Source organism: Diachasmimorpha longicaudata, chromosome 7, assembly GCF_034640455.1.
Source record: "Diachasmimorpha longicaudata isolate KC_UGA_2023 chromosome 7, iyDiaLong2, whole genome shotgun sequence".
NCBI lineage: Eukaryota > Metazoa > Arthropoda > Insecta > Hymenoptera > Braconidae > Diachasmimorpha > Diachasmimorpha longicaudata.
Window position 1 is genome coordinate 4144565 of NC_087231.1, and position 12235 is coordinate 4156799.

Genomic DNA, 12235 nt, shown 5'->3' on the forward strand with positions numbered 1-12235 from the left:
ATTTTGAGGTTATTTTTTTATGTAATAAATAGCCTACAAATACGACATTTCATGATTTCATTGAGTGTTTCCGAAATTATTTCATTTTCCTTCAAATATTTCTCGCCCAACGTGAAAATGAATCTTCACTCGATCCACCGGATATTCACGAAAAAGCCCGAGCACTTCCGAGGCCAACTATTGACGGCATTTCGGAATAGCAGTCCCTTATTTTCTCCATAGCCTAGTTGAGCGTTCCGGCAGCTCCCTGAAGGCCTGAACGCCCTAACATTGGGCGAAACTCCTTTCTCAGAGAGACGCTTGACGACAAAATGACGGCGGTTGCCATACCGTCATCTCATTCCATCATAAATGTCGTCAACGAAGCAAATCTCAACAAAATTGAAAGGTAAGTTAACTTGACTTTATCATTTGTGGAGTGCAGTATCAGTGTACAAACTGTAAGTGAAAATTTTCCAACAGCTTCCTCAATGACACGGCGTACAGGGAAGCCATTGAGAACTCGTCCACGTATAATAGCAGATTATGCCGAGAACGGAGGTTACGAATGCCTTTCCTCGATTCGCAAACGGGTACAGTTTATTTTATGAATTTTTCAGTATTTATATTTTATTAGGGAGTTGAGAAAATTAGCCACATTAACGGTTATTAATTATTCCTTATCAATAATGTAGAAATGTGTGAACGTAGCGGGTAATTTTTTTTAATGTTGAATTTCCAGAGCAGAAGTCTCTAAAAAAATACAATTGAATTTTTTAAATGAAAATCCAATATGATTTTTATGGTTGGGAGGCTGAACATAATACTTGCACGTGTACTTCTTCATACCAAAAATAATTTCTTCCTGTTTTTCTATTAATTGTTTAATTTTATTAAATCAAATAAAAAATTAATTAATTAATTTTCTATTAATCTAATAAATAATAATTATAACAAAAGTTCAAAAAATTAATAAAAGCGTTATAACTTTACGTAGGCGTAGCTCAGAATCATTCAAATCTCTTCATGTCGTCCCGAGAACGTCTCCCGGGTCTTCAACACGGCCAAATCTATACATATCCAAGTAAAAGATGGCGGAAAAAACGAAGACAATACCTAATGCATTATCTTCATCCAAAACGTGGTAGAGGAGACTTGGACGATGGAATCGAGGTGGATGGAAATGTTGCAGGTATCAATGATGACAGCAAAGAATCAGCTGCTTTGAAAGGTACGAGCATTGAAAATGTCCCCCTGTCTGAATCTCATGATAATTAATCACTCAATTCAGGTTTCACCATGAATTTCGCAGATGAGCACAGCAAGGACGCCTGGTACTACGATGAAGAAGATATGCTGGACATGGATGCGTTTGAGGAGAGGGACCAAGATAGTGATTACGATTATGAGGAGAGTTATAGTAGTAAAAGGAAGAGGAGAAGAGGGCCAAGAGGAGGTGGACATCATCCAGCAAGAAGTCATCCACCAGCAACTGACAGCCCAGGACCAAAAAGAACAAAAGTAATTATCATTTCTAATGAGATTATCATCGATTTAATGCTGAACAACCGATTAATGGTGATGTTATTCCAGGGCGGTGGGAGAGGACGAAAAAAAGCCAACTACGATGCTGGTGATTCTGACAAGCCATTCGTGTGTGACCGTAAGTTTAACCACAGATACAACTACAAATGACCTTCCCAGCCCTAAAAACAGAGAAAGCAACTTTTCCCCCATTTAATTTTTTTTTTCTTACTCGTTCCATTTTTTGCAATTATTGTTATTCACTTAACGTTTATGATTTTTTAAAATTCACTATGCCACGAACTAAACGATGAAACAATTATCGACGATTCCAAGATCACATCTGACAGCGTTAAAGACAATTTGTTAACATCGATATTTCTATGATTATATTGAAAACTTCAATTATTTAATTGACTCGCGCAAGGTACACAAAGATTATTATTATTATTATTAATTCATAGGTGTTAAGCTCGATAAAGGTAAATAAATTATTGAGTTATTGTATATGCAGAATTTAAATTGGATATCATGAGGAAGCAATTAATTGCTACCGAAAACGAGGTCTCTTTGGATCTCTAGGTTTTACTCATTCATTTGTACTCTTTGTCAATGTTCATAACCGCGCACATATTTTTGTATTCATTATTCTTCTTGAATTTAAATTCATCAAAGGTGGCTGTAATTATTCTTCGAGCTTAATGATCTTGATTTTTTTCGCCACCAAAGAACTTTGCCGAGTCATCGCGTTGTACCTGTTATAACGATTGCAGCCAAATAAATCTATCCATTGAGAGAGATGTGCAGAAGCTGTGGCTTTTACAAAATTAGACCAACAAGTGCATTTACACATATCAAAGACATTCTCGAAGGACTTTGACAGTCACTGAATCATTTGAATAATTTTCCTGATTTTGATACATATCAATCAATATAGATCTCGATATACCAAAGCCCTTAGAATAATTCGTATGTGCCTGCCATTTTTGTTTTATCATCAAGAAAACCTACCCAGTCTTGTTACAATAGTCTCAAGACATTTGGTCTGAATGATTAAGCGGTTCAACGTAAAAATCAAGCAAAATGATAAAGTAGAATTTCGATATAACGTTTCACGACAAGCTTAACGAGGGCCAAGTATCTTTGAACGTAGTGAGAGAGAAATTTCCAATGAAGAAATGAGAAATTAAAATACAATTAAAATAGACAATGGAAAGACCAAATTAAATGAATAAAGAAAGATGAACTAAAACGAGAATGCGATAGGTTCACTCTGTAGCGAGCTGATTAAAGTAGATGTATTACAAAGCATCTCAAGCCTTGCATTGTATTAGTTTTGCTTCTTTGGGCTGGAATTTTCCTTCACTGCTTGTCCACATATTAGAGTACATTATTTATTTATTTAATTTTTAAAAATACCTATTAGGTGGTCAGGGATGTATCTCCATTTAGTTAGTATTCATGAAGACCAAAGAAAATTCAGAGAAACATATAATGGTTATGCAGATAAAACGCTCCCCTCAAAAGTAACCGAGCTTTATTTTAATTTTAACTTCTCAAAATGTCCTATTGCACTGCAAAAACTCCTCTATTTTAATTTCCATTTATGTTTATCCTATCAAAGAGCTGTTTTATCATCCTCCCCTCCCCCTCCGCCCCCTAATTTCATTAAACCCTCTCTTGTTTGTAATTTTAATCTCATAATAGTTATCCTGAATGAGGAACGAAAGAGACAAAAAAAAAGATAGGAAAAAAATTATAAAGGCAGAAGAAGATGAGAGAATTATGATTTTTTTGTTATTTTTGTTTTTGCATTGGATGGTTTGGGGGAAAACAGTATTTGCACTTTTGCAGTATGCAGCGCACGGTATAAAACCAGACCCGGTCTGGTCTACCATTACGGTCATTCCCACTCTACTTCCTCTGGTGATCCTGCTAAGGAACTAAGTCCCAGTCCTGCCGATGTTGAATCACGGAGCGTTGCAGACACCGCTGCTTCGGACCAGCCAGGTTGGACCCAAAATCAAGCTCAATTTTCGCAGTTTCCTTTAAGACGTTTCTATAACAAGTGAAGAAAAAGAATACGCTGAACGAAACAAATGGAAGATCATTTATCTAAAGACTCCCGTCTATTTTTCCTTCATTCTTCGTTCTTGGTTCTCTTCTATTAACTGTTTTATTTTTGCTCTGTCTTCAGTCCAAATCCGATAATTTTTCTTTCACTATTATTTCTTCTGTTCTCTGCCTGTCTCTCTCTCTCCCTCTCTCTATTTCTCTTGCTCATCCATTCAGCTATTTATTAAGTCTCTGTCGTTTGTTAACATGTACTTGACCATTACATGAAGTATTTTGTAAGGATGCATTGAGCGAGAGGTTCAGAGTGACAATAATTGACGGGGAAGATGTTTCAATCGTGTGCATTGGATATTTTTTTTTATCGCATCGCTCATTATGGGTTTTTCATCCCCCATTTTCCGTTGACATTTGATTTTTATTTTGCCATTTGCTGGAAAGGCTTATTACACACTGTTAAGTTTGCAGAATTCGATGAGTTCCAAATAATTGGAAAACAAAATTCACACAGTAAATCGAATTCTCTTATTTGCAAATTGCAATTCGTTAAACACCTTGACCCAATCATTGATCATAAACAGCCAATATTGTGAGACAATCTCATGATGCGTACTTTTTTTTTCTCTGTTTCCTTATTCTTATTATTTCGATGAGAATTTTTATTTTTAGTTTGCAGTGGCATGCAAACAATATGTACAACTACTGTGTGTATTCATGTTTTACTCATTTTCTATTCGGCCATTTATTCGCCTACCAAAGTGCCCTCCCCTCCACTCGACAAAAAATATTTCCCAACTATTTTTATTTCTTTTTCTCGAAGCGCGTTTAGAACAACTCGAATGCGAGTATGCAATTTTATTTAATTATTCTCTGTTGACTATACTTTTATTTTATATTACTGGTTTGCGAGCATGTTCTAAGTCATTATGAAATAAAAGATAATGAAAGACATATGTATTACAACATTGATATATGCTTCATTTGCTTTTCCATGTAACAGCAATATTTAGAAAATGGTTCATTTGATTTGCACGCCGAATGCTGAATGCTTCGAAACAATAGGCGTCGTTGTAATAAGTGGTAACAATTACTGCATCGCAATGCCTTTATTCATCTTGTTATTTTTCATTAAAAATTTAGAAAATCATCCAGGTATATCTGGGATTCTCTGAGAATTTTCATTTTTAATTTAACAATTACTGTTATTTCTTTATTGGTGATGGAATGCTGGTTTCAAAGTTGCACATTTGTCGAACTGTCAGTAATTATTCTCATCGTATCACGAGTTCGTTCTTGCTTGTAATACTAAAAAAATTGATTTCATTGGAGAGGAATTGTTGATCATCATAAGGGGCACTATCAATGCCCGAGAAATTTATCCCGCCTTTGAGCAATTACCATTAAACTCATCTCTTCAATGGAATTAATTTTATCAACTAGAAATAATAAACAGTAGAACGAATGTATTGGGGGAGTATCTGAATTGGCCTAGAAAAAATGTTGAGAGCGAGAGAGCGCGTAAATCATGAAGAAAAGAAAAATATTTCCACAAATTTCAATAACACGAGATTACAATGGAATATCGAAAAAAAAATGGCCAGGTGTGCATGATTGTTGGATTGTTTGATGAAGCGAGTAAGGAGAACAAGAGAAAAAAAAATGCGCAAATGGGTATGTGGTCGGTTTGTGATTAGGTGGTACACGTCGGGGGCGACAGAGTACAACTGCCACCTCGAGTACCTCGAGTCCCTCCCCCGTGGCGAATGTGAATCCGACTGTCGGTGCACCGCCTCAGCCGTCGCAGCAGCAACAGCTGCCGCCGGTTCAGACGAGCGCTCCACCAGTCTCACCTACTGTCTCAGCTCCCAAGGAGGAACTTCAATTGATGACCGTTGGATCACCATCGGCTGTTACATCACCAGGACCAATGAGACCGGACGTTGGTATAGCTACTGGATTAACGGGTAATCTTGGTGGTAATCCAATGGGGCCCACTGTTGGTGGACAAACAATCGATAAGAAGACCGGTAAAACGCCACAACCATCGCCCTACTGTGATTTCTGTCTTGGTGATGCTAGGGAGAATAAAAAAACTGGTGGTTCCGAGGAATTGGTCTCATGCAGCGATTGCGGTCGTTCAGGTAAGATTGAGGAAAAAACGAAGCGCAAGTATTCGAGACGGGCAAATCATAATTAATTTCCATACAATATTTTTTGTTGATGAATTTTAAAGTTGATTATTTCGTTAGACATTTTCAAATTTTTTTTCTCACTCAACTGCGGAGAAATACTTTTCTTTCGTTGCCTTTTTTTTTTATCACTCTTATTGTTCGTTTCGTTCTTGCAACAGGAGCTTCTCGTCTCGTTTTCCTTCAGTTCTTTAAACTCTCGTTTTTCTTCGATAAGGCTGTGCTCATCAATCTTCGGGGATTTATTATTCATTCAGTCGTGAAGTATTTGCTTTGTAATCTTGTTTCTCTAATTTCATTTTAATTCACTGATGGGAAGAGTATATGCTGGTTTTAGTATTCATTCGGTGAAGAATGAGCTTGAGAAGCGAGCATTTATTTTTTTCTCAGCAATTGCTGATGGATTCTAGGCGTGCAATACCGAACAAAATGAGCAAGTCATGAGCTTTATACATTAAAAAACAAAAAAAGGTTTAGAACGTACACTGGGATTTTTCATTACACACTAGTCAAAGCAGAAATATCAAAACATCACTTTATCAATGGTGCAATTCTGTCGCATCTGGGTAATAGGAATTTCGAGTGATTCCTTTATCGAAATAAAACGAAGAATTGTGGGGGAATAATCTTCTGGAAGATCGAGAAAAATGGACAAAATGCTACGGTGATAACTGTGATTTACTCTAAAACACAATTGAATAGTTGTAAGATAGAAATTTTTATAGAACTCAAATAACCAAAAGGAAGTATGTACAAAGTTTAATATGATCATAATGGAAAAACTTTGTATTGAAATTCTATCGACAAGTGGATGAAAATTAGCATTTAAAAATTGACGTCTTCTTTTTTTTTTTATTAATTCTAAGATTCTAACAATTGAGAAGTCCAAAATTCCTGTTGCACAGTTTCACTAGAGCACGTCATTGAAGAAGATATGATTTGTCAGCTTTTCGACTACAGTGTATCTAATTTAATCGATGAAAAAATATTTCTTCCTATGCTTGATATTTTCATTAATAAGTGGGCATTATTATTTAGTCTATTAAAATTCATTGGTTTTCGTCAATGTTGACCGTCACAAGAGGCACCCAATAGAAAACTCATCACGTAAAAGCATCTCAGAAGTAGATTAGTTTTCTACGAATTTTTATATTATTGTAATTCAATAGAATTCATTTATCGATGATTTCGCCTCCAACAGCACAAACTTGCTTCCAATATCAATCTATCATATTTTCTCATGTACTTGAATATTGCCAGGAATATTGTAAAAGACCAATGCGTACATGGGAAAATAGATAATCTCCAATAGAATGTATTTCACTGATGTAATGGAAATCAAAACAAACGAAACTAATATTAAAAATTTGTATAGAACGATGAGCTTGTCTGGCATATTGTGTCGTACTCTCAGTAATTTGAGAAGGGAGAAAATTGTGAGAACAAAACGAACCAATTAATCGTAAAAAAAATTGAACATTAATAGTTAGATTCAATAATTTTTTCCCAACAAAACAAAAGTAGCCGTAGATAATTCATTTTCTCGAGTAAGAGAGTTATAGTTACAAGATGAAGGCATGCAAAGGAAATAGTTCCTCCTTGTTACGATAAATGATGATCAATGAAGACTTGTTATTAGGCAATTTTTATTAAGCAATATCCACGAAGCTTAGCGTGAAATGAAGGAGAAAATGTAACATTTAAGTACCACCTACTTATTAAAATAAAAGGTAGTTATTAAGTATGATGAGTGAGTGAGAGACGTGACACAAAAAAAAAAATAAGAACATGAGATAATTAGAGAGATGAATTTTTGCGTGTACTAAGCGGAAGAAAAATGTGATCTGCGACGTTTATATTGTGCTGCGCAAGAAAGAACGTGAACTTTTCCAAGGTACGCCCTGCTGATTACTTTTACCATCTCATTACTCCAAACACTAAATAACGGTATGTTCAAAAACGTCAGAAGGAAATATAAAACAAAATACGACAGAGGATAAAAGAAAAAAAACCAATTGCAAGCAATTTTATCATCAAATAAAAATACTTTGTGCGGAAAAAAAACATGATAGCGTTTCATTATTCCGGACGTTTAGTGCTGAGGAAAGGTGAAAGACAGAGTTGATCGCGGATTAATGAATTCAATTTTTTTTAGTCTGTGATAACAAAACAATATAAGAATTTTATCTAGAAAGAAATGATAAAATCATATGTTTTGGATATGGAAAAAAAAATGAATTTCAAAAATTTTCATTGAATAAAAATTTATGCCCGCGAGAATGATGAAAAAAAAAAAAACGATAGCTTGGAGTTCACTGTTCTTCGGCACAAGATAAATGTCCTGGCACCTTTCCGCTGGCCGCATCCATCGTCAAGTCTCCCAGCTCCATCATCCTGTGCTTTCTTATTCCTTGACACAAGTGTCGTTCTTGTTATAGGGCACCCAACTTGTTTGCAATTTACTGCAAATATGATCGTTTCTGTACGCAAGTACAGGTGGCAGTGTATCGAGTGCAAGTGTTGTTCCATATGTGGCACCTCTGACAATGACGTGAGTATTAGTAATATTATGTTTTTCTTCCCCATTGTCATCGTTACGACAATCACAGACCAATAATTTAACATCTCGATATCACCGATGAGTTGGGAATTCTCATAATTTTCTCATCGAAAGATCATCGAGACAAGTAATTTCTGAATGAGAGTCTATCCTCCACCGATTTAAAAAACAAAATATCAAATTTAAATTAATCTCCCGGATAATCATATTAGGATCAGTTGCTGTTCTGTGATGACTGTGATCGCGGATACCATATGTATTGTCTATCCCCACCTCTGGCAACTCCACCCGAGGGTTCCTGGTCGTGTCGTCTGTGCATTGCCGAGTTTCATCGACGCGAGTGAACCACAAGCCGAGAGAATCTTACAAAATAATCATTAAAAAAAAAAAAAATTTACAAAGTAACATGGGTGCTGATGGTCATACTCAACAATGGTCGCTCGAGTGAATCGTGGCAGCTGTTTCCGTCGTTATAAAAAGGGCCTCTTGTACGTACTCTTGTTTCCTGAAACCACCTGTTGGTGGATCGTATGATCCGAACAAGAGTCATCTTTCAATTGAAAAAAAATAAACAATTTTTTTCATTTTTTGAATTAAAAGCAATTCAACTCCTCATAGTTTCTAACGTAGAATTCTCATCTTCTTCTTCTACATTGATTATCCCGATGCATTTTACATTGGTAATAGTAAATTTCTAAACGATACTGCAGATAAATAGTTGAAACGCGAAATAGTAACGAAGTAGTTATCAGTTTCACACGTGATTTTAATGGTTATTACGTCTCAGGCGCTGGTGATCTCAGAAGTATAATTAATCTTGTAACTAATTAATTCTGAATACTGTAAAGAATTTTATAAATAAAAGAGAACAATGCTCCTTAGGTAGAATCGAGAATTGAAATCCAATGAAGAAAAACAAAAGACAAAGTGAATGATAATTGTCCGTAAACAAACATTGAATTGAAAAGAAAAAAAATGAATGAAAGTTTTAATGAATTATACACCCCAGGCTCAGCTGAAATCTTTTTCTATATTAAACAAAGTAATAGAACTTATAATTGTAGCCAGAGATGGAGACTGATTCGCAAATCAATCGAAACCGTTGTAACGTCTTTCAAGATTTGTCGTGAAATAATGTGAAATGAATTTAATAATATTAAACATAATGGTGTAAAAAAACGTATGGACAATATAGTGAAACTGAAAAGAACTAGCTGGATGTACGATAGATACGACAATACCTTCTAGATAACAGAAAGCGAAAATGTAATTACCCGGATTTTTTCTTGAGTCTGTTTCAAAGTTTTTTTTTTTCCTAGTTTTAATTTTATTGGAAAAACTCAAACTGTTTTGAATAATCTCCATGAATGTGAGATCGCAGTAATGGAAAAAGAATACTTCAAGAATGCCATAATACTAATCATTTAATTGAGAAAATTAAAAAACTGACATTCGTGCATAGATTGAAGGTTGTCTCTTCATCTGTATGTATCATAATATTCAAGCTTTTACACTTAAAAAAAATATCGTGCGATAACTGTTTAGCTCTAACACACCAATCAATGCAAACGAATGGAGGAAGAGGTGAAACCATGATTTAACGAAAATTTGAGGAAGAAAGACCGAGAATAACGAGAAAACAATTCTGGATAGCCGTAAATGCATGTTTTTTTTTCTCCCCTAACGTCGGATGATTTTTCATTTCAATTGTTGTTCAGCTCAGTATTTTTATATTTTATATACATGGAGTGTACTTAAGTTAAGTTGCAAATGAAAAAAAAAACGAGATTGAAACATGGAATTGTACATTAAAACAAATCACCTGAATTTAGAAATTAATTGATCGATTAATCATGCGAATGAGATTGTATTTTGAGTTGATCATTACTGGTGATTCAGGATTCAATTTTTTATATCGCTTATTTTCAATGATTGTACGCAAATTGCTAATAAATGATTAGTTTCTACTAACTGCTCTATTCATTAATGAGGTAATGTACAAAAATATAGCCATCTATCATTCTCAGTCATATCTCAACAAGAATATCGGCTAGTGGTTTTCTATGAAGATTTGGAATGGTCGCGTCGACAGCTGGATAACCAACTGGAAGTAACAGACAGAGTTTTTCAGAAGGGGGTCGGCCTAGAAGGCTACGCAGTGCTGGTCCACAGTTGAGAGGCGTTGACGTCAGTGTAACGAGTCCGGCATACTTGGAATAATTAAGTGAGAATAGTCTTGCATTAGCCAACCTCAATATTCACAACTGATTCCCCCAAACTCTGAATTGTAAAAATCAGTGAATAGGGAACCCGAGATAAATGACTCTTGATCATTGACTACTTTTCACTGATTATCTTAGAATCTAATAGAGATGGCAAATTTTTTGTTACTACATTTTTTATGGGGCCCATTGAGCACTACAACAAATGTAATGACAAAAAATCTGCCATCTCGCTTGGATTATAAAATATGACCGAAACACTAAAATACGTCGATTTATTTCGGTTTGTCCCTTTCATCACTGAAATTCACTCTAAATACCTGGATCGCCGTGAGGAGGATGCCACATGCAATCGCCACACTCATTTCGTGGTAGTAATGAATCTTCTTCCTACCATCAGGCAGAAGCCCATAAGTCTGTTTGAAAACCAAAATAAGGTATGGAGCTGTTGTAAGATACTCCTTAACCCAATTTGTCTTGAGTGGTGTCAAGTCAATGGTCCATTTTTTACCCATTCGCTTGTAATAATTGAGCCTCTCCTCCCTCTCAACCACATCCCTGATGTCCCCTTTCATCTTATCATTGGAAACAAGAACAAACGTCCATGGCTCGGTGTGAGCACCACTAGGTGCAGTGCCTAATCACCCGAGTGAAATTAAATTATTTCCATCATTCAAGCGCAATACCGTGTGGTGAAAAAATTCCATGCTTACCGGCTGCTCTAATAATGTCATGGATAATACCGAGTGGCACGGGATCAGGACTGAAGAACCTGACGGTCCTCCGTGCATTGCAAATTTTGTAGAATTTATTTGCACGATTTTTCAATTTCTCCTCGGACGGTCTCTCATAAACAAAGGGAATATGCACTAGATCTTTGGGTAATGCAGGTAAGTCATCGTCTCCCCTCGATATTTTTTCCAAGTTATCTTTCCCGTTATCAACCAATTTTCTCCCTCTTTTACGAGCAAACAACACGTTTGCAAAACAGCACGACACGATCCCCAGAATTACGTAATACCAATATTTAGAGCAGAATGGAAGAACTTCGGAGATCATAATGATTTTTTCTCTGAACACTTGCTCTGAAATTTTTGTTCAATGAGAGCGTTGGACGATATGTTCGGTGACTGGCTCAACTCGAGATAAAATACCACTGTTAAATTATCTCTCCTCATTTCGACACATTTTCTACCCGTTCCTTTCCCTTTCGCTAGATTGATAATGCAGGCACATCATGTCATTCTCGTTTGTCATCGCACGTGTTATTTTTATTCACAAGTGCTACCACATGCGGTTGAAGATTTTTTAGCTATAAGATAAAACTTGCAAGTACTCTCGATGACATTCTACGTCTCCCAGCGGGTGTCGGAGTCCTTTTAAAATGTCAGAACCATGTGGTACCCGATATCATCCCGATAAACGATCCCCCTCATTGTTCAACACTCGTGAGAGAGCATCTCTTCGTGTTCCATGAATAATCCATAACTACTGTAATTTTGTTTTTATGAATTTCGGTGGATCCCCTACCACTGCAGCCATTCGTGCAGATAATTTGGGGGAAATTAGCGGACCCTCCAGACATTGTTAAAAAAAAATAATTTCTTGGAAATCATGGCGAGTAGTCCAATGATTTTCATTTTTAAGAATTTTTATATATATCAGGAACACCCGGTACTCACCGGCGC

The 12235-nt window shown here is 35.9% G+C and overlaps 2 protein-coding genes across 6 annotated transcripts; one reads left to right on the forward strand and one right to left on the reverse strand.

Annotated features, from left to right (window-relative positions):
• The first annotated feature begins 198 nt into the window (after positions 1–198).
• LOC135164906 (zinc finger protein DPF3) lies at positions 199–10296 on the forward strand. Of its 5 annotated transcripts, none has more exons than XM_064125688.1 (9): positions 199–388; positions 463–572; positions 977–1210; positions 1292–1500; positions 1573–1642; positions 3358–3513; positions 5271–5717; positions 8204–8316; positions 8538–10296. In XM_064125688.1, exons 1-9 carry the CDS (start codon positions 312–314, stop codon positions 8667–8669), a joined length of 1548 nt encoding a protein of 515 aa, XP_063981758.1. In that variant the 5' UTR covers positions 199–311; the 3' UTR covers positions 8670–10296. The 5 variants fall into 5 exon arrangements, with proteins under 5 accessions (XP_063981758.1, XP_063981757.1, XP_063981760.1 ...); XM_064125687.1 differs by having other exon boundaries at positions 200–388; positions 1271–1500; XM_064125690.1 differs by having other exon boundaries at positions 200–388; positions 1271–1500; positions 5439–5717.
• On the reverse strand, positions 10283–12169 carry Iyd (Iodotyrosine deiodinase). The gene is made up of 3 exons (XM_064125692.1): positions 11261–12169; positions 10868–11184; positions 10283–10535 (listed from the first exon to the last, which is right to left on the reverse strand). The coding sequence occupies exons 1-3, from the start codon at positions 11604–11606 to the stop codon at positions 10353–10355; spliced, it is 846 nt and encodes a 281-aa protein (XP_063981762.1). The 5' UTR covers positions 11607–12169; the 3' UTR covers positions 10283–10352.
• Positions 12170–12235: the final 66 nt, after the last annotated feature.

What these genes read in the sequence shown, in the direction of transcription:
- LOC135164906 (XM_064125687.1), top strand. Translation starts at nt 312, where the DNA reads ATGACGGCGGTTGCCATACCGTCATCTCATTCCATCATAAATGTCGTC. An exon ending in AATCTCAACAAAATTGAAAG is followed by an intron (nt 389 to 462) that starts GTAAGTTAACTT and finishes ATTTTCCAACAG; the next exon opens with CTTCCTCAATGACACGGCGT. An exon ending in CAGCGATTGCGGTCGTTCAG is followed by an intron (nt 5,718 to 8,203) that starts GTAAGATTGAGG and finishes TTCTTGTTATAG; the next exon opens with GGCACCCAACTTGTTTGCAA.
- Iyd (XM_064125692.1), bottom strand. Translation starts at nt 11,606, where the DNA reads ATGATCTCCGAAGTTCTTCCATTCTGCTCTAAATATTGGTATTACGTA. An exon ending in TGACATTATTAGAGCAGCCG is followed by an intron (nt 11,185 to 11,260) that starts GTAAGCATGGAA and finishes TCGGGTGATTAG; the next exon opens with GCACTGCACCTAGTGGTGCT. An exon ending in TCCTCCTCACGGCGATCCAG is followed by an intron (nt 10,536 to 10,867) that starts GTATTTAGAGTG and finishes AATTATTCCAAG; the next exon opens with TATGCCGGACTCGTTACACT.